The 22,881-nt window shown below is 38.5% G+C and overlaps 1 protein-coding gene across 4 annotated transcripts in view; it reads left to right on the forward strand.

Moving 5' to 3' along the window:
- LRBA (LPS responsive beige-like anchor protein) overlaps positions 1 to 22,881 on the forward strand; it is a 302,351-nt gene that overhangs the window by 217,989 nt on the left and 61,481 nt on the right. For all 4 annotated transcript variants that reach the window (XM_063415460.1, XM_063415457.1, XM_063415458.1 and 1 more), the window contains exon 47: positions 1,715 to 1,867. In XM_063415460.1, the coding sequence (XP_063271530.1) occupies positions 1,715 to 1,867 (153 nt within the window). The remainder of the gene's footprint in view (positions 1 to 1,714; positions 1,868 to 22,881) is intronic.

Here is a 22,881-nt window from a genome sequence, read left to right on the forward strand (position 1 = left end):
CTTTTGTAGGAATGTATCGTAATGGTGACAGTGAAAAACATCCTGAAAACTCATTTCTGGAGTAATGAAAAGCTTTCTGAAAAGTTTCTAATAGTCAAACTAGTAGAAATTACTGATAATTTTGAAGTTTCCAGCATATTGTTTCTGTGTAACTTAATGAAAACAATGTGTTCCAGAAAGCCAAATGCTTTCTGATCTTGAAAGAAACTAATGAATAGCTGTGCAGATACATATTTAAGGAAGAAATAAAAGCATTGCTAACATATGTAATGAGCTTGTATTTTTAAGTGTTCAGAACCAGGGTATGGTTTCATATTTGTGGTCCGTGCTGCTATCAAATTAATAGTCCTATTTTTCTGCTTTTTCTTTGCTGGTTTCTGTGATGACAAAAACTGGAGTGACCTCAGTGTTACTTTATTTTTTACAAACTTTATTTATTTTTTACGAACTTTATTTTTTCCAAACTTTATTTTTTACAAACTTTATTTTTTCCAAACTTTATTTTTTACGAACTTTATTTTTTACAAACTTTATTTTTTACAAACTTTATTTTTTACGAACTTAATTTTTTACAAACTTAATTTTTTACAAACTTAATTTTTTACAAACTTAATTTTTTACAAACTTTATTTTTTACAAACTTTATTTTTTACAAACTTTATTTTTACAGCGTTTATCCTTGCTACATCCTTGTTCTCTCACTGATGACGTGAAGTAGTTTCAAATCTCTTTTTTTATCAACTATTTGTGGAGCGTTTTGTACAGAAGCATGTTTTTACCCTGGTTAACTAAGGGGTCTGTAAACAAAAAGCTCTGTACAATTCAAAGCCCAGCAGCGTTTCACACAAGGATGGAGGTGATAATAACTTAATTCCTGCTTGATCTTTCCTGTCTTTGCCCTGCCTGCTTGGGCTTGACCTTGCCCACAATCTGATGACCTCCTCCTTGCTCTGGGCCATTTGGGAAGCTGCTCATGGCCCAGCTGGCCCCGAGGGCTACCTGGGACTGAGCCACTGAGCCATGGCAGGGCTGGTTCCAGCTCTCATCTGGCCACATCCTCCACCCTCGGCTACAAAGCCACTGGGGCAGCCTGATATATTTTGTTTTCTTTCTACTTCTCAAGTGCAGCTTGCGCTGGCCAATTTTACACCACTCATTTGCTATGAAATGCATTTCCTGAAGCAATTACGTGTATTGATCCTTTCTTTACAAAGGAAGTAAATTCTCTAATTTAGCGGCTCGATTTTTCTGAATCCGTCACATCGCCGGGTTTATTGGGTGTGTTTAAGTCTCAACATCAAGTTCCAGCAAAAAACAAAAAAACCCAAAAAACCCAAAAAACGAAACAAAACAAAAACAAAAACAAAACAAAACCACCCAAAACCCCAAAAAACACTACTTTGGCTTTATAAGTTTCTCTGTGCTTAATATGCAACCAAAACCAACGTTCTGACATTTTTGGTTTACAGCCTGTTGTGTCTCAGCTCCTTTGTCCTATTAAAAGCTTGCTAAGGAGTCATCATATCTCCAGGTTTAAATTTCAGAGGGTGCAGGAGGGGGATTTCTCCCTTCTAGGGAAGGAGGGGGATGTCCGTGGGAGAATTTTTTATATTCTCTTAGCTTAATTCCCTCCTAATAATTTCTTTTTTTAACGTGACACAGTGCATCCTCTGACAGAATTTATAACATGGCATTGTTTTTCATTTATCTACAGGAATTGATTCCTGAATTTTATTACCTCCCAGAGATATTTGTCAACAGCAACAATTACAACCTGGGAGTGATGGATGATGGGACAGTGGTGTCTGATGTTGAACTTCCACCGTGGGCCAAAACCCCAGAAGAATTTGTTCGTATAAACAGGCTGGTAAGATGCTCTCTTCTATTGCCCAGCCACTCCTGGCCTGCAAGAGTCTTCTGAAATAATTTGGATCTTTGTCTGCAGTATTTATTTATAATTTACATAGAATTATGCGTGAAATTATCTGAAGATACAGATTTACAAATGTAGGAAGAAAAAAATTCTATAGTATTCTCATTCCTAGATCTGCTCAAAAAAGTTTGAGTGTGGTCTAAATGTGCAGATCTTACCCTATTTCTATGTCAGCTCTTGTGGTTCTAAAGGGCTAATAAAATCATCACTCAAGCCTTTACAGAAGGCTTGGAAAAGCTTGTTTAATCATAAAAATATTTGTCACTCCCATGACTTAAATGTGGTTTTGAGGTTTCTTAACTTTAGTGTCCATATAACTCCCAACAGGCATTTTCAGTCTTCTGCTACCTCTTCCATTTCTGCCATTAAACTGATATTTTTCAAAGCCTTTTTCACAAGAAAATCAAACTGAATTCTCCTTTACCTGCTTCATTCCAAACCTTTGTTAGTGTTCTTTTCCCTGTTTTGGGGAATGCAGTTGTTAGCACTGCCTGTCCTCACTGTGCCCTCTGGACAGTGCCATGAATTATAGAATATAGAAATTATCTGTTAGTTACACTGTCACTGTGGTGTTTCACACATTCTCAAGAGCTGTGTTAGGCTCTTCTCAAAATGAAACAGTTCTGTCTGGTCTGGTAGCATTAAATTTAAACCTCTGTGCCAATAAATCACATTATTTGCTTCTGTCTGACACAGTTAAACTTATCCTGGTGGTGGTGGATGATGCCCTCTGTGACCTGCTGCTTTTGCAGTGGAATAACACCTGAGAAAATGACATATATAGCAAATATTAAATTACTTTTGTTTGCTAATACTTGGTGGATTGAATACCATCAGCATTGTTTCTTATTCAGGTAGAATAGTTTAGGAGGAATGCTTAGTATGATCAAGAAAAGCTTGCTGCAGCATGGCACGGGCTGATGTATTCAGCTGATATTTCCTTGCTGTTCCTGGTTCAGACCCAAAATAGCAATTACAGTATTCCGAGTGCTCATTCTGAAAGCTGTGACACACGGATATTCTTTTTCCCTTTGCATTTGAGTTTACCTCTTTAAGTCCCCAGATCTTCCACAACGATTGCAGCTCATGAAATGCATCCTGCTTTGATCTGTGACCTTTTTGTGGTGCTAATCGGGTTCCTGATATCATTATCCCGTGCTCATTAATCATATTTCCTGCAGCCCGTCAGGCAGGCAGACAGCCCCAGCCCCCGCTTCGCAGCCTGGTGTTGGCAGGTTTGTGCTTTTCCAGATTATTCCAGTGTGATACTTGTGCTTCTCAGAGCCACATCCACATCAAGCTGTGTGCCACAATTAAAGTCAGATGGTGCTCAGGTTGAGCAGGAGATGCTGGTGCAGCTGTCTGTCCTTCTGGAACAGATGACATGTGGGACAGTGCACAATAACAGCTTGGACAGTGCCGGGGCAATAGCAGGGGTTCAGAGCATTCATTGACACACTGATAGCCGGTTTAAAAGTGATTTCCAACCTATTTTTAATTCTAGAAAGCGCGTGTTTTAATTGGAATGGGTCGTTGTATTTCCTCTGTGTTTGCTCCGAGAGGAAAAGCAGAATGGCATGTCATTAAAACTGGCTTTTGATTGATGGAATGTCATCACCAGCTAAATGACATCAGGATGTCACTCTAAGCACTACAGAGAGCTCCAAAGTGCATCTGTTGCTTCTGCACATAGTTGGTATTTTGTGTTAGTCTGTGATGTACAGTGTTTTATAATAATAACACAAATCAGTAGGGGGTTAGGGTATTTTTTTCTAGTTTTTCTCAGGTTTTGATGGAAAAGTGATTGTGTTTTTACCATTCTGAAACCCTATTAAACACCTTTAAAGCTCAGGCATACTGTATTTAGTGCCATGAAATAACTGCTAAGCCATCAGAAAACATTTCTCAGTTTACACAGGTGCAACTAACAATAATTGCATTATTGTCTAAATCCATAATTTTATAAATATGTGTGTGGTAAGAATTATAGTATTAGTTTAATAAAAGACCCACAGGCTTTTAAACAAGATAAAATTAAAATTCCTCCCCCCAACAAAACAGAAAAATCTCAAATGCAACATGCTGTTGCCTCCCTACTTTACTATTTCCAAATTGAAGTATCTTTAGGCATTTAGTGTGTGAGCAAAGGGGAGGATGCAAACTTCATTATATATAATTTTATATTCATTTTAACATGAATATAAAATTATTTAAAATTATAATATATATTATATTATAATTATAATATAAATATTATATTATATTATATATATAATATTTATATATTATATAAAATATACCTGAGAACTTTTGGGAGACCTGTAGGAAACAGGAATGGGAAGTGAACTTGGGAGAATAAAAAGAGAGATGCTCAGAGGTGGTTTGGATACACAAGTCCTAAACAAAACCTTCAGTTGTCAGACACAGAAACAGACAAAACCTTTAAAACTCAGATTTTTGTGGCATCTTCTCTTGGCTTCACAGTTTTAATTATGTCAGGTGCTCTCCTTTAGAACAGTTTTCTGTTTCAGAAATTTGATTTCACGTGTTGGACCTAAGCATAATTAAGGCATCCAAACTGATAGAAGTTTTAAATTCCCTTTGTATCATGCATGAAAAGCAGAAATTCACAAAAACCAGGTGAAACCCAGGGAAAAGCCCCATGATTCCCACTGATAGTTAGGAATAGCTAAAAATCCCAATAAGAAAGTTCTGTTCTGCATGGTAAAGTAATTATTTTACCCTGTCATTGAAAGTTGGATGTCTGAATTGGGAAGAATTAATTGGAAACTATTAATCAACAGATAATAACTAAATTTCACACAGCTTTGATGAGCCTCAGCTTTTTGAGAATTAGATTGCTTCAGTGATAATGAAGTCGTTGAGGTCTGTCAAGGCAGCTTTCCACAATATATCTCAATTTAAGTATTTTAGTGCTTTATTGCAGAGTTAGGCCTTTCATGATTAGGGGTTTATCCATTTCATTCAGTGCTAGGGAAAATGCAAAATTAGAAAAATGATGAAATTACTGTGCTGGACTGAAAGTTTTGAAATCCAGTTTTAGATAAATATTAAAACATGGAGGAGAATGTTATGCAGTTGGGAAAGATTATAAAATGTTGAATAATAACACAATTTGAGTAAAAAAAAAAGAAAATAAAGAAAACTCAAGTAGGTATATTTGCTTTTATCCATTAAAAAAAGATGATTGGAAGCAATCTAGACAATTAAATTTGCTTTCAGCTCTTTTGTTGTGTGATGTTGTAGAATTGGTGTTTGAGAGCAGCTCCGTGGAGGACATTAAAGTTATTACTGTGTGAAATGAAGTGGGAAACAATTGTGCTGGAGCCACTGCCCCATTGAACAGGTGTTCACTAAATCTGGCTGTCCTCTCTTTGTCTGTTCTGCAAATGCTGTGCCTGGACTGATCCTGCTGAAAATGGATCAAGAATTTTGATTAACGGGGACAAATTGCTTCACAAGCTCAGTAGTGGTAAGGGAGGAAAAGAAATGTTGAAAGAATTGGCAGTTTGTTACTCTGTTTACTGAAAATTACAGTCTGTGGTTGGAAGTTGCAAATATCCAAGTTGTTCCTCCTGTAAGGAAGGCAGGAGTTGGATAAATGAATGTACTGGTGAGAGGCCTGGTGGGATGTGGTAATGTTTGATTTGTTTTCATGTCTCTTTATGGCTCATGTGGGAAAAGGTGCTGCTAAACTTGAGTTTGGTGGGTAGCTCAAAATTAAATATTTGTAATAGGCAGCGTAGAGCAGTTTCCATCCTAAGTGTTGGCAAAGAAGTGAGATTTTGGGAATATTTGCATACAGGAGCTGAGGTTTTCAGCTGAAGAAGGGGAGGGGCTGAGGAAACCTGGCCATCTGTGCCCTGCATGCAAGGATACAAAAAAAAGTCAGCTGAGGCTTTGCTTTTCCCTGGCAAGACTCCACTCGTGGGATGAGGAGGAGTAATGTTGCTAAAACCATCTGGGGTACACAGAAAGCTGCTGACAAAGATGTGCATGTTGGAGGAACTCTCATTGAGGAAAGAATTTCTTGTTCCTAGAAGAAAGGAGATAAGAAAGAGCACGAAAAAACCTCACAGTGTGATGTGTAGTACTGAGAAAATGCATCAGAAAATGACATTATTTATTTCGTAACACGAGGACATAGGAGTTGTTCATGAAGTGATAAATTTAATTTTGCTACAGGGCAATATTTTTCAAAAAGCAGGTGATTAGACTCAGGAATGTAACAACAATACTCAGAAATTAGAGAGGGATATTTATATATATAAATATAATCAATAAATAAATTTATATAATAATATATATAATGAATATATAATAATATATAAATATATATTATAATATATGTAATAAATATACAATATATATTATAATCTATAACTAATATATAATAAATATGTATAAATATAAATAATATATAAATATTTTATATATAAATATAATATATATATGAAAATAAAAAGATACATAGTTTGTTATGTGGTCCAAAATATGAATGTGAAATACAAGATACTGCATTCAGCAATTAACAGAAGCTCGGAGAAATACATGACAGAAATAGTACCCATCTCTTCTTCCTCTAATTAACAGAAGTATCTTTTCCTTAGCCTTATTAAATTAATGATGTTTTAGGCATTAGAACAGATCTTTAGGATTTATAGAAAAATCTGAAGACATAATTTCAAAACTTGATGGATGTAGCTAAGGAGAGCTCCCCACCTCTTCTTCCCATCCCTCACCAAATTTCTCCAACTGTGCCTTTATTCAGGAGCGGATGTTTGCAAACAATGTGAAATCACATTAAAAAGCCTTATTCTAACAAAAGTTATTATTTTACTGTCCTGATTTCCAAATTTTTGGGCCTTCACATCTGCCAGTTGTTACCCTTTAATTGCCAGTTCAGGTTTAGCCCTTTAGGTTTAAGGAGAGGCCAAAGCAGAGGCCACCAGTCAAGAAAAGAGAATGGACTTGGCAAAATCCTGCAGGTTTTTGATGATCCACGTCGTGCTCACGTGAGTCATAAATGCACTGGGCACTTGTTCCCTTTTCTCAGGTGGTTGTTCACCCTTAAGTGATAAATAATTGTGAATTCTTTATCCAGTTTCTCTTTGGGAAGGAATTCGAGCAGCCCCAGATCGCTTGGGTTGTAATTTTTATTCTCAATCTTTATAATTAAAAGTATAATTGTATAATTAATTTATTAAAATTAATTTTAATAAATTAAAAGGCTGCTTGTGCTAGCTACCAAGTCCCCCTTTAGGTAAATACCTGCTGATCTATTGATCTGTATTAATAACATTTCTGAGGTTCAGAGTCAACTACAGAACCAAATCCAATAAAGGGCCAGTTTTAATTTCCTTATTTCATTCTCAAATAGCCACAAATTCTCTATACTCTGCAATTCAAACCAATACAATTGTTCTGCTTTTGAAGCATGAAGTAAAGGACCATTAATAAAAAACATTCTGGTGCTTGCTGCTCACCTGATCCTTTCCAGGTTAGTTTAAGTAATTAAAGAATATTTTGCTGCCTGTCTAGGGTCAGTTTGGCTGGAAGATGTTAGGGAGCCCTCATTGTAGCAGATCTGAGGAATAGAATTTTTGGAGGGTGAAACTTTAATAACCAACAGAGAGCATCTTCCATGAATGTTGCTGCTTTGTAGGAGGGTAATGGAGGGGATATCTATAAAAGGAAAATATTTATGTAACTCAGAGAATGCTCAAGACAGCCTGGCTTATTTCTCTTTGAGAGAAAGTTCCTTAAACACTGAAATTTCAAAATAAATCTACAAAAATTATATGAAATCTCAGCTTTTTTTTTTTTCATTCTGAAATCTTCCTATTTGGATTTTATTTAGGTAGGCTAGTATTGCTAATAAAAAGGAACAGCTTGTAAAGCAACATTAAAGATATTAATAATAGCAAAAGTATAATTGGCATTCAAATAGGTTGTAGGTAGACAAAATTCTGCATTGATAAAGTGACATAATATATATTCTTGTGAGGTCCCTTGTGTTTGTCTTTATCCAAATGGAAAGGATTTTCTAAACTACAGTTAAATGTTGGACCTGATCCAGGTTAGTTGTTAGTGAAAGTTGAACTGGGCTCATAAAAACATGAAAGGTTCAGCAGCATGCAAGGAGTTTGGAGGAAGTTGATTTAAAATATTAGGAAACACAAGTGGGTTTAGTTTTGCAATGTGTAGAATGAAAATAATGCTGGAAGCTTCATTAATAATGTTTAATTAATAAAACCCCCAACATTCTCCATTTTTTAAAGGAAAAAAAAAACAAAAACCCACACACCAAAACAAAACCTGTGTAATTGTTTTGAGGATGTTCCAAACCACATGCCGGAATAAAAATAGTGCAAAGTAACTTGTTTCTAAAAATCTCTGAAAAAAATATTATGAATGTGTAACAGAGGAGTCCTTAAGGGCAGTGAAGCCTCCTAATTGTTCCTGACGTTATCTCTTGCCATCTGCTTTTCCAGGCAGAATAAGAACTTTGTAATGAGGATTAGGGGGGGAGGACAGTGAAAGCAGCTCCAGGAGCTGCTTCCAGAATAAATCACAGGATAACTTTTTAACAGCAGGCTTTTCGGAATATATTTTGCCTAAATATAAGCAACCTAAGAATTAAAATTTGCTGCATAATCTCAAGCTGTTTGATTTCTAGGCAGTTACTTTGTTAAGCCTTTCTGTAAGATACAAAAAGCACTTCAGTGCATGGGCTTGGCTGTCTGCAGTGTCCTCCCTTCAAGCCCATGGTGCAGGCACAGCCTTGGGCTGTGTACTCCAGGATTAAACCAGGACTAAAAGCCATTCCAAAGCTGCACTCAAACTTAGCTCACACCCATTTTAAGCCCAGTTTTGCTGGCAGTGCTCGAACAGATCCGAGCTCTTCACAGATTTTTGGCAGATTGTGTTCTTTCCTGCCTTTATTCTTGCTTGTTGAACTGTGCCCAGTTGCAGTTTGCCCTGTGTGGATTTGTGCTTTAGACTCATTTCAGAGGACATTGAGGTTTATTCTTTTGGGTTTGGATGTTTCTCCCCCAGATATGGAGGGAAGTTCCTTTTGCATTGTTGTAACCACGGGTGACCACTTAATGAGAGTTTTGCTTTGTGCTGAGATCCCTCCCATGGGACGTGGCACCTAAACCTGACTGTGACCCATTTACAGGCCCTGGTACCCAAGGTGTGAGCAATGAGCTGACTTTTTTTGCTGCTTTTGTTATTTTGATATTGTGGCTGTGTAGGAGACTGCCATGAGCTGGGCTGTGCACTTGAAATGAATAAATCCTGTGTACTCAGCATCAGTTTTGTCTCTGGCTACATCAGCACAGTCACATCCGCTGTTGCCCGGAACACAAAATCAACACAACACAAATCACAAATCAAATCAACACAAAATCAACAACACGGAGGCAGAGGTCTTCAGTGAAAAGCTGCTCCCCACTAAAAAAGGGGCCAGCCTGTTTATTTCTTTTCTTTTTATAATTTTGTGGGTCTGGTAGCAGATTGGCTTCTGGGGTTACTACACCTTCACCCCACTGGCCAGACCAGCTGTCAACCAACATTATTTTCAGGCTGGAAATGTGTAAGCAAAGGACAGTGAGCAAAAACAAGAAAGGTTGTTTATGTTCCATAGTGTGAGAAAGTGAAAAACTGACCCTTAATATTGCACAGTAACTAAAGAACTGATTCCATATTATAAGCAAGTAGAAGGCTTTAAAAAATCTCAGAAAAACCAAAGCAACAATCCACTCAGTTTTATTTCCAGTGCTTTAAATCGTGCTGATCTGGGGTTGGTTTATGCACCCTTGTCGTGCAGCATTTACAAACATTGGTGTGGTTGGGCTGGGGATCAGATAAAACCTCCTGGCAAGCCAGGTCTGGCCAGATGGGCATCTCTGTTTTGTGTCACTTCTGTCACTTCCCCACCAAGTGAAGGTCCCAGTGCAGGAGGAAGGTGAGGAGGGGGTTCCACTGGTGTTCCCTGGGGTGAGCCACAGGATTTCCTGGAGGTGCTTCTTCTGTAATCACACACCTCTGACTGGAGCATTCCCCTTTTTGCTGCTCCTTTCATCGTGTTTGGGATGTAACAAGAAGTGAGAGGGTAAAGAAGGTGAAAAACACCCAACTGAAGCAGCCCATAAAACTTCTGTTTGTCAGGGACACTTATAGACTGCAATAAAATGCCACATATTGGGGATTTCCAGTCCAAAAATCACTTTCTGCAATGAGCTAAAAAGGGAAGTGCACGTGAACAGTGGCAGTGGAGTTTGCTGGCAGAAAGCTGTAATACAGGCAGCAAAGCAGAGAGTTTCACAAGAAATTAATGCAAAACTATACTGAGGAATCAACAGATGTGGTCAGATGTATTCGTTTTTTCTAAGAGTTTCTTTAAAATTTCTTGTGTTACTATCTGTAAATAAAAAAATGACAGGGATATGGATTGATAAAAATAGTCTTTCATAGTTTAAAAACTAAAGCCACTGTGCTAAAATGTAGAACATTTCTGAGTCACATGTGGTGTGATTTTACTAGAAATACCTTCTGATTGCACTTGCTATTAATATGAATGTTGCTTCTGTTTTCATTGTCCTTCAAAATTCTATTTGGGATTTAAAATGTTAGAATCTGTGAAATTAAAGTTCTTATTTTCAGGTGATAGTTTTATTCCTGTACTACCTTAATGTAAAATCATAGTGGTCTTCATAGACAAGGTGGCATTTTTAATATGGTATTTGAGAACAAACCTGCCCTTTTCACTTATCTGATCCCTTCATGCCTGTTAGCTTTCCATCTTTCAAGCAGTGGGCTGTAAGCGAATTTCAGGAATTTTTGATGTTCCTGGAGAGGGCTGGACATTTGTGACCCAAGGATTAGTGCATAGAGGGTAATACCTCTTAATTTGGGGTCAGGAGTGCTTGGCGGTCCCGTGCTGACCCTACAGTCATTCCTGTCTGAATTCACATCCCTCACTTGTTTGCTGAGGGGCCTTCCCACAAAGGCAGCAGAGGAAAACATTAAATAAGTGTATTTTGGTTGTGGATTCTCTCAGAAACCTCGTCCTACTGCTTTGGGATTTTTAATGGGCTTGGAAACCAACTGCAGATTGGGTAGAGATGTGTTCACACACTGTGTTGTGCATTAAAGAGCTCCTTTTTCCCCTCTTTGAGGAAAAAAGGAATGGAATAAGTTTTATTTTATGGAATAAGTTCCTGGACTTGTAGTACTTGAAAAACAAAATGAAACTCTACCTGTATCCAGTGAATACATTTCCCTTCAGCTAATATCTCAGCATGTAATGTTTCACTAAATGATCACGTGCTGGTTTTTTATGCTTTATTCAGTCTAGAAGATGGACAGAGCTCATTTTAATGCATTGCTCTGATCCTTTTCCATATTGCTACATTTATGTAGCTTCAAACCCTATTTACTGCATGCTGTTGGAACTCTCTTCTAAAAAAAGCATCCTGCATGGCCTTTTCTTTGATATTCAGTGGTATCTGAATCATCCACACGTTACTGAGTTACCTTTACATGACCTTCATGTGATGAGGCAAATGTATTATTTCTATCATATATAATATATAATATACAATATATAATATACAATATATAATATACAATATATAATATACAATATATAATATATAATATATAATATATAATATATAATATATAATATATAATATATAATATATAATATATAATATATAATATATAATATATAATGTATTATATATTATTATATTATAAAATATATAATATATAATTATAATAATATATAATATGTACAATATAATCTATATTTATATTTCTATTTTAAATACAGAGGAGACAAAAGATGCTTGCTTATCACTCCTGCTAACTGTGTGTGTATTTTGAGAGTGTTAAGAGGTGACATTTTTGAGAGTATTAAGCATTCTGCAGCTTCTGAAAGCAGAGATGAAATGTTGGTTTTAGTTTGGGTCAGCTCTCATTTGTTTGCCGTTCAGCCCAGCAGAGAGTTGTGTTTGTATAACCGAGTGTCAGGAGGGAGAGTCTGGACATGGGGTGACAGGGCAGAAACTGGTCAATATTGCAGCTGAAACCTCAGCAAATCCTACCTGGCCCTGAAATCTGGTGAAAATTATGATGAAAATCTTGTATCAAACTAGATACCCCCCAAAAATATAGGTGGCTAATGAGTAATTAGCATTTAATTAGATGGCTGTCCTGTAGCAGGGGTGAAAGGCATCTTTCCAGGACAAGTACAGTGTGATGCAAAAATCTTTTCTCTTTTAAATACATTGAAAAAAATCCAACCACTCTCTTTGTAAAAAATAAAACTTTTTCATTGTTTAGTGGGGTCCCAGTGCCTAAAGCTGGAGGGGCTCTGATAAAGATCTTACCAGTCTTTCCATGACACAAGTAAATGGATTCAGAATTTTCAATATTATTTATTTTTTGTTAATGTGAAGGTACAGATTTTTTTTTATCTATGCCCGGTATGATTATCTGGAATTCCATGAATAGATAGGAAGAAGGAAGTTTGCTCTGAAGACCAATGTGATAAGAAAGTGCATTACCAAAATATTGACATGTATATATAATATAATATATATTGCTGAGGATTTTGAAGTCATATTTGCTCTTAGTTATGACTTTCTTCTAAACTAAGGTGAAGCATTCAATATATTTTTTCTCTAATGGAGTAAATATACATGTAAGCATCTTTAAACATGGCTAGATAGATTCTTTTTTTTCTCTTACAGAGTGTGTGAGGCTGGTTTGTTTTGATGGAAAAACGAGGGAAAGAATTCATGTTGTGTTTTTAAAACCAGAAATTCCTTTTAGGTATTAGTGGATAGTTGTTTTGTAATAGCCTACATAAAGGATTTTCCAAGAAAAACGTGGAATTTATCACTCAGATTAAGTAGTGTACAACAGGACAAAAGAGAAGGGTTATGCTGACACTTGTGCTGTCAGTGCCGTGTTTTCCTGGGTGAAATCTGATTTTATTGACCAGAAGTAGTCAGTAGGCTTCTGTTACCAGCCATAAACACTGCCAGAACAAGGAACTGCAAAAAGACAATGAATCTGCAAGACCCTGCCCACAGAGGTGAATGTTCCACCAGAAATCACATTACTCTGGAATTCCTGATCATTTCAGAATTGCAGTTCTGCAGCGAAAACTCCTCACCCACAGCAGTTAAGAGGTCAAAACTATTGTAAAAGTTCCAAGGTCTGCTTCTGGCACGTAAGAAAATATCTATGGCAGTGACCTACCAGCAGTTTTTATTCCTGGGACCCCATAAAATCTGCCATTGAGGGTACCTTTTCCTGGATAGCAAATTCCAGCTGAGTGTCAGTAAGACAAGATTTAATTGTAATTTAATACCCTTTGTGGTCTCTCAGAAATATTCCAAAGGCATCTCATAGGTTGAGAAGCACTGATTGAAGGAGTTAATTGTTCACGTGTCATTGTTAAAATGAGCATCAATTCAGTCTGGGGGTGAACTGTCTTTTTGCTGTGACTGGTGATTATGGTTTTGTGGTGGTGTAATTGCTGGTCTAATGGAGGTAACTGAGGTTAACAACAGAGATAAGTAAATATCATCGAATTATTTCCTGCCTTTAATCCTGGTGAGATAGAAAATATATTAACAAATCCCAGCAAACCTCCAAATTTATTATGCCCTGAAGGGAGGTGTTTGAGCTTTACTAATAAGAGGCAGATCACATGCCAGATAAGCCCTAGTAAACATAATTTTCAGGTGATAGTTTGCTTTCTGAGGATTATCCCATTAAAACTTGTGCAGGGTTTTGGAGCAGAGCTGGAGGAGCTTTTTATTAACTGTCATAATTCTAAAGATTTTACTTGTTGATACTGAATGTGGACGTGTATGACATAATTGCTTTGGCTGGTTGAAAAATAGTGCCTATTGTAAATTGTGAATGAGCCTGTGGTCTGCAAAAACAGCTGTAATAAATTGTAAGGTATGTGTTGTGCACGCTCATTTTCCAAGAAATTTTTGAGTTGTTTCAGCTCAGAAGCTGAAAAAAAAAGCCTTTAAAAAGCAGGCCTGAATAAAAATGAGTTTATGAAATTGGAGAGGAATATGTGGTTATGTCTGATAGCTTTATTGCCATAGCAAATGTTGAGAGTGATTAAAAACTAAAAAGAAGAAGAGCAGGTAGATATAAATATTTAGGAGGCGCATCCCTAACTTCAGATTTCCTGCTCACATGGGTGCCAGGCTGGGATTTGTCTGGGGTGTGCAATCCTGGATTTTGGGAACGAGCAGGATGGGAGGGAGCGTTGGTCAGACAGTCACTGCCCAGGCACTGTGTGAGAGGGAAATCCAGTTTGTTCAGCACAGCACAGGACAGAAATTGGTGAAGATTTCCAGGATTTGTGCCGATGGTGGATGCTGCAGCAGGGGAAGTGGCTGTCACTTCTGCAGGGATCCCAGGAAAACCCCCAAATCCTGCCCCAAATCCCAGGAAAGCTGCAGAGTCCCTCAGCAGCAGTCACGGCCGTGCTTCCCAGACATTGCAGGGCATAATCCAAACAGTGGTGCCATGGAATTTACTCATTTCATTATTTAGATGGCAGTGGAATGACCAAATCCAACTGGAATGCAGGTGGTGATCTGGCAGTTTGGGAGCAGATGCAGTTTTATAATGCAGGTTTCACTTCATATATGGGAATGACTTAAAACAGCTATATTTTTTTTTTCCTAGCAAGCTATAAATGAGTCCTTGGTTTGCAGTTGTGTTCAATTATTTGAAACCTATTTACAATGTATTCTATTGTAAAGCCATGACCTTTGATCTCCAGAATGGTTGCATGTCTTTTGTGGGAAGCAGGAAGTCTTGGGGCGAGTGACACTTGCAGTGCAGTTTATTTTACTTAGACTTTGATTCGCCCTCCTCCCCCTCCCTATTTCTAGAACCGAAGACAAATTTCTGTTTCTATTGGATTATAAACAGGTTCTGGATAGCTTCAGCTGCTGCAGAGTGCAGTGATATTTTAATTTGCTGGGCAGACATGTTTACTGTGTACTGTGTAGTTTATGAGTGTTACCATAAATGAGGTAATCTTGCATCTTGGTTTCCATGTGTGAAACATTACATGAGCTGAGGCAGCTGCGCCACTGCTTGCCGGGTATTAGTGGACTTTATTTGGATGTAAAGTTTATACTGAACTACTTTAAATATTTGTGCTAAAACTGGTAGTGCTGCTTTTTTGATGTGTTTTATGTGACACTGACAGATGCCAAGTTTTACAAAGCAATGTAAGAATGCACATTCTGCTTTGTGCCCCATTGTTCTCAATAACAGAGATTTCAGAGTGAAATAATATTAATGACAGAATTTTTAATTGATGTTCAGTTAGTGTTTCAGGGACTGTATATTTATATTAAATATGCAGAGGAACAGTAGCTTCCTAGCATACTGCAGCAGTCCTAAAAACACACACATTCTCTCCAGAGTCTGCATTTGGAATCTGAAGTGGTTTGTGAGAAAAGAGAAAGTTGATTTCTGCCCCGTGCTTGAAGGAATACGTAAAGATTTTTCCATAGTTTAGTTTTGCCTACCACCATCCCTGAATCATCGTGTTTTCTAAAAGTCTGTGTTTTTAGCATCTAGGGCTGTAGTCTTCCTAATTAAAAATATTGCACATTTTCAGTTTGTGTAGCTAGTTAGGAAGGTGTAATACACAGTAAGCTATAAAATATGTCAGTGTATTTTGCTAACTCCAGTATTAACACTTGCATGTAATTTCTTTGGCTGAACTTAATTTATGTTCTTTTTGATAAGTCAGAATAAGGGACATCTGTGAAGCACATTTAAAAAGACACTAAAATGATTTTGTATGATTAAGTGCTTATTTTTAATTACTAAAGAAACAGGTATATATATTTTATAAGCCACTTTGAAAGGGCTTTTTTCTGCTGAGGATGTGTTCTGAAGATCTCCAACACTCCCTCATGCTTTTCTCAGAATAGAATTGGAAATTATTGTGACATGGAAGTTCATCTTTAAACACTTACCTATCATGGATATTTTAAGCTTGTATTAGGAATATTCTTGTTGCTGTGTAAATGATACTTGAGTTTCTTACAGTAACTTTGCTCCTTGTGTGTATTAATTATTAGAAGTGTTTAATCAGAGGAACCTGGAGTCATTTTGCATAGTCAGAAAAATCACTTTATGGCATGGTTTTGATTTCATTTTGCCAAAATTAGGACTTGTCTAAAGGAGAAGCCTTTGGGATTTGGGTATTTAAAAAGTACAAACTTGCTATACATATGGAATTAATGAAGTCCTTTATAAAGAAGAATCAAGTTTTTAAAATCTTACCATTGTTAATACATGCATTAAATACCCTTATGTGTGCAGAGATTAACATAAGGCTGGGTGTAAACCTAGTTGCTTGTTTTAATATTTTTATTAATTAGGTGCTTTTTATCAGCTATATTAAACAGTTTGTTTCCTTTGAGTGGAACAGCAGCTGTAAGGCCTTTGAAAATATTCGTTAGTGTACGTCTCACTCAATATAATGTGAACCCCCCACTGTTTAATGTAGAAGGATCTGTAGGTTATAAACTGAATTTAGTCTACAATCCGTTTTTACTTATAGTTTCCAGTAAAATTTTTCTTTAAGATTCTTGCATTTTTAATCTCCAGGCTTTCTCACTTTAAATTTTGCCATAGTTCGTGTTTTTCTTTAAGCTGTTGCCCTTGAAATTTTAGTTTGCTGAAGTTTAAGCTTTTATAATTTAGTTTCCTAATTAAATAGGTCTCTAATTCTGTGGGTAGACAGTTGAAAACGTGAACTCTCAAGTCTCAAAATTACCCAAAATTACACTGCATTTTGAGGCCCAAAAATTTTTTGGTAATGATTTTCACCTCTTAACTCTCACATAACTGGAAGGAATTAATTGTGGCTTTCAGGAGCTGGCATCTCCTTCCTCTTCTTGGTTTTCCTGTGCAAACTTTCTGGAGGAGGGAAGGTTTTTCTTCTTTTCCTCCCTCTTCCCGACCCTGACATTGCAGGTGCTGGTCAGACAGGGTTTGTGCCTGGCACTGTGATACTGAATTTCTCACATATATTTATGGCCCAGGAGCAATAAGAGAATTGTAATACTTAAAAATTAACAAGTTGATTTTAAAAACCTTTTGCATTTTAGTATTTTTAGTCCTCTGATGTCCAGAAAAATATTTTGCCAATATCTTAACTTTCAGCAGAAACAGATTTCTCAAATATAAAGCCACACTGGTTTAATTGTCATCATGTCACAATAATAATGTTATTTCCCACATACACACTTTCATTTTTTGCAGGTATAAGGTTTTTGTCTTCTTCTACATCTCTATTTGTGTGCACACACTAAGCTGAACATTTTTCTTGTGAGTTTTTAGTATTGCCAATAATCATACCCCAAGAATTTCATTTCAGCTCACAACAATAGGGCTTTTCATAGGTAATTTGAAGGATAAATCAGTAATTATGCATTTAATTGGCTAATAAATCATAGCACATTTCCCTTATTTTCTGTAGTGCTATGATAAATCTTTATAATGTGTATTTTTGTAAAGAAGAAAACCAAAGGGCTTGTTTAGTGTATGTACAGAGCAGGAGTGACATAAATATGTAAGGGCCTCTAAGGTGTTTGCTGTGTTATATGAGAGGTCCCTGTGATTACCTGCTTAAGGATTTTATGAATGAATTTTAAAGGATGTATTGAAGTTTTAGATTTTTCTCACTATATCATGTATATATTTAGTATGTGAATAGCAGGAGGGGAGCCTGCTCAAGCTAAAATAAATTTATAAAAAATGCAGCAGTAGAACTTGAAGTCTTTGCACTTGTGATTCTGATTGTTATAGTATCAATTCTTGGACTTTCACAATTTTGTTAATTTTCAGAGTTGTATTTTTTTTCATGGTGAAGGGAGATTTATTCAAACACTTTAAAATTTGAGAGAGGTTTTAGGCAGCAGAATCTCTGCGTGTCATTTCCATCAACACCCAGGTTATGATTTTCCATTTCCTTATGAGAAAAAGGGATCATTTTGTATGTTTGTTCTCATTTAGAGGATGAATTTTTCCAAAAATATTTAATGAGTGAAATAACATCAACATTGCCACAATGAAATGATGGATAAAGACCAGGTTAGGTACAAAAGAATGAAATGTGGAAAAGCACTGGCCATTTTATTGATTGTCTTCATGAGAGGAAACTGGAGAGGATGGTTTTGACAATAAAAATTGGGATTAACACAACTCATTTACAAGAATTTAAGGCATGAGTGACATTGAATTATATGCCTAGCAAATTCTGTTATCTCAGTGGCAAGGCCAGTGCATAAAAAGACTTTATTCTAAAAGTTTTCTGAGTAAGATGGAATTTTTGTGTATTTCCATGTCAGCTGACCCCTTGAATAGACTCAGTATTGCTCTAATAGAAGTTTGTTCTGAGACAAAGAATAGGTTTTTTAAAAGCTAAAACTTCACAATTAATTATTTCATTAAACAATTTACAACATTTTCTAGGTGGAGTGGCTATAGCAAGATTTATATTAATACAGAACAATGTTTCCTATAGGATTTTAGTATTTGTGCATGCAAGCTAAGTAGTAGTAGGACATACTGTATTATTATATTTCATAAAAACAAAAAAATCCACCTGCATAAAAGCCCATTATTTTGATTTTTTGTTTAATTATAAAATGTCCACTTGAATGTACTTACATCTTGAGGGCAGAAATGGTATTTAGAGAATTGAGAACACTCTCAGATGAAGGATTAATAAATGGCTTCTAGCGTTACATTGATAAACAATTGGAATATTATTCATTAATGTTGATGAACTCAACCTAGAGTGCTTAAATTAAATATTATTTATACTCTGTGCCAGTACCCAAATTAAATACAGCAAAAACTCAAAGGTATCAGTCAGAGAAGTTGATTTTACTTTGGTTTTGTGGCAAGCAAGCACACCCTGTCTTAATTCTTGTGTGGCAAGAATTCTCTTGCCAGCTTGTCACAGCACAAACATTTTCCAAATTATCCCAGGTATTTCGTACTTTGATACTAATTATAAAATAGAGATATGATTCTTTCCAAGGAGCTCCAGCTATTTTTTCTTTGGTTCTCACAGTTTTCTTCATCATTTATTTCAAACCCACAGTAGTTGGAAGGCAGACATGGAACAGAATCCGGAATCAAACCCCAAATATTTGATTAAACAGAATGGTCACTTCCTAAAGCCTCTTCCACAAAGGTGTGAGGGAAAACAATTTCCCCACATTCACTCAGCACATAGATCATTATGGAAATGTGCTACGTGGCTTCAGTAATTTACGAGTGTGGGGCAAAAAAAGAGATTTCTATTCAGGAACACAGCCCACTGCAGCCACGCTGCTCCTAATGAACATTGTGATAAATAACTCTTATCCATTTGGCCACTACCCCAGTCCTGAAATTGTCCCGTGGCCACCAATTTATTTTATATATAATTTATTTATTAATTTATAATGTGGGCATCACATTATATTGTGTTGTATTCTGTTACAGTGCAATGGAAGAGAAGTGTGAAGAGGGTGGGAGTCAATCATTAAATACACATTTTAAGCAAAGGTTGTATCTATTCTTTGATTGACAAGACTACAGTGACATTTATACATCGTGTCCTTCTACATTTGGATTGTATTTCTGGTTCCTTTTCTTCACTTGTGAGTTAGAAGTTCTTGGCAAAGCTGGATATACAAAATAAATATAAACCTCACTGCAAAGATGGGTCCCTCAGAGAGAGAGAGAGAGGAGAAAATGATTTAATGCAATAATGATTTTAGCTATACACAGGCATCCCTTTTTTGTCTCGATTTGTTAAATTACCTGACGTCTCCATGTGTAATTTAAACAAAATTTTGTTCTCTAGCCTTTCTTCCTTTGGAGCTATCTTCTCGAGGAGAAGGATGATGAATGGAAACATAAACACAGCATGAGAATGTGAACTAGTTCCCAAACATTTCAGTGGTTTTTATAAACAACTGGTCATTGTTACCTTTTGCTGGATTACAGTTTCCTTTAGAACAACAGTGCTCTTCAGCTGCATTACCAAGTTGATTCTAAATGTTTTTGCATAGTTGCTTAAAGGCTTTAATGTTTAAATAATGGTTATATAATTATACATTGTTTAAACAATTAGCTTTTAAGGCTAGCAATAAGCTCACATTTTATACACATGCTACCAAAAAATGATGATGAAACTGCATTTAAAAGATACGAACTGACCTTAGAGCGAGCAATGGTAGTTCACAGACATTAGTTTCGATTTTAAAAAGTGATTTTTAACATGCTTGTTGTCATTTGGAACATGACTGTGTTGGTTTGGACGTGGAACACAGGCATGGGCAGAGTTTTTCACGTTCTCAATCCCATTTTCAGCATCCCTGGAGCTCTGTGTGCCACAGGAGGTGCCAGCTTTAATCTCACTGCTCTGCACAAAATGTTGGGTGAGGCTTGAGCTGGGCACCTTGGCTGGGCAGGATTAACCTCAGTAGCTGTCCCCTAAGACATTGTGGCAGCTGCTGATTTATATTTTTATTTTGTATTTGATACAACCAGAATAACAGCAATTGGCACAAATTAAGGTAATGCTTGGTATCTTAACTTCTAAAAAGTGTCATGTTTTGGGTCTACTATTTCTGCCTAAGCTATGATTTGTTTGCCTTTCTGAAATAACACAGAATTGCATTTGTAATCTTCTCAAATGGCGTTCATAGAGTGATTAAATTAAGAATTTTTTAGATGTACGACAGCTTGTTACAGTAGCAGAAAGTCTAAGGATAAAAAAGTTAACTACATTTTGTCTATTTTATAGAAGCATTTTAGAAATCATGTTTTACAGCCACACTATGTTTTCATTTTAGATACTGTACAGCTTTAACGACTTTCTAATTTATACAATTTTTGTTTCACTGTCAAAACATTTAATTATATCATGTCTAGAAGGTGTAAAGCTGTCAAATAAATCAGAGGCTCAGTGTAAACATTCGGGGAATTGCTTTTGCTACCATACTGTAGTTGTTAGCGGGCAGTTAGTGGAACTTTTTTAGAGCATTTGCTCAGCAGGTACAGGACAGCCCTGGCACAATGAATTGCTGATTGCTTGTAAAACCGCAGGCAGTAATGCCCTCGCTCTCTGCTTGGTAAAATCAAGTGGCAAAGACAGCACACAGCAAATGTGTTTTCTGCCTAAGGGCTGCTGGGGATTGCCAAGTCTATTCCTTCCATCAAAAGAAAAAAAAAAAAAAGAAAAAAAAGATATGTGTAATTGCTGTTTTTCACAGTGTAAAAAGTGAAGTTCCCACCGCTAGAGGGAAAGGAGCGTGTTCGGGCTTTATAAAATTCGGCAGCGTGGGGATGGAAAATGGAGAGGTCGCTTTTCTTGATGAAGGCCTTAATAGCTGTATTTAAATTAAATTAAAAAAAAAAAAAAACCAACCAAACAAACAAAAGAGACCAAAAAAGAAAAGGAAAAAAATCAGACCAACAGCTTGCAGGTGCTTTTAAAATGTTTAACCTCCCTGTGAAAAGAGGCGACCCTTCTCTTTTTGGGCCGGTATTTTGTCGCGGTGTCAGTACAAACTGCAGCCTGCCCAGAGCCGGGCTTGGATGAAGTAAATTAGTTCTACTTTGAAGCTTTTCTTCTCTGTCCCTTGGCGAGTGAATGGGGAGGCCCTGGGCCGAGAGCTGCTTTTCATTAGTTCCTATTTGAAAGGCAGGGCGCACAAACACGGGCTGAGGCAAAGCTCCCCCTGCCGCACCGCTCCTCGTCTCCCTTTCCAGTCAGGTGCTTCCCAATCAGAGTTAATTACCGCGGTCATTTCTTCCACTCACCCTCGCTCCGTGCCCGGGTGGCCTCGTTTGAAGCGGGCCAGGTTTGAAAGGCGCCGCGGGAGCTCCTCATTAGCGCCGGGGCTGCTCCCCCGCCCGGCACAGCCCCGCACCCCTTCAACCCCGGCTGGCCGGGAGCGGGGCCCGGAGCCCCGGGAACGGGGCCGGGAGCCCCGGGAGCCCCGGGAACGGGGTTCGGAGCCCCGGGAGCCCCGGGAACGGGGCCGGGAGCCTCGGGAGCCCCGGGAGCGGGGCCCGGAGCCTCGGGAACGGGGTTCGGAGCCTCGGGAGCCCCGGGAGCCCCGGGAACGGGGTTCGGAGCCTCGGGAGCCCCGGGAGCCCCGGGAACGGGGTTCGGAGCCTCGGGAACGCCGGGAGCCCCGGGAGCGGGGCCCGGAGCCCCGGGAGCCCCGGGAACGGGGTTCGGAGCCTCGGGAACGCCGGGAGCCCCGGGAGCCTCGGGAGCCCCGGGAGCGGGGCCCGGAGCCTCGGGAGCCCCGGGAGCGGGGCCCGGAGCCTCGGGAGCCTCGGGAGCGGGGCCCGGAGCCTCGGGAGCCTCGGGAGCCCCGGGAGCGGGGCCCGGAGCCTCGGGAGCCTCGGGAGCCCCGGGAGCGGGGCCCGGAGCCTCGGGAGCCCCGGGAGCGGGGCCCGGAGCCTCGGGAGCCCCGGGAGCCCCGGGAGCGGGGCCCGGAGCCCCGGGAGCCCCGGGAACGGGGTCCGGAGCCCCGTGAGCCTCGGGAGCGGGGCCCGGAGCCCCGGGAGCGGGGTCCGGAGCCCCGGGAGCCTCGGGAGCGGGGCCCGGAGCCTCCGGGGCCATCCCGGCAGCGGCGGCGGCTCGGCCGGAGCGCTGAGGAGATGCAGCCCCGGCCGCCAGCTCGCCGCGGTTCCAAACGCTTCAAAAAGGGGGTTTTGCTGTTTTGGCGCATACGTGGGGTAGTTGAAATAAAAGGGTGGGATTGAAAATGCAGAGCCGGCTTCCCATGTGGTCTGCGGGACAAGGCTGAGGTGATGGAGGCTGGTAC

The sequence above is a fragment of the Prinia subflava genome, chromosome 18, assembly GCF_021018805.1.
Source record: "Prinia subflava isolate CZ2003 ecotype Zambia chromosome 18, Cam_Psub_1.2, whole genome shotgun sequence".
NCBI lineage: Eukaryota > Metazoa > Chordata > Aves > Passeriformes > Cisticolidae > Prinia > Prinia subflava.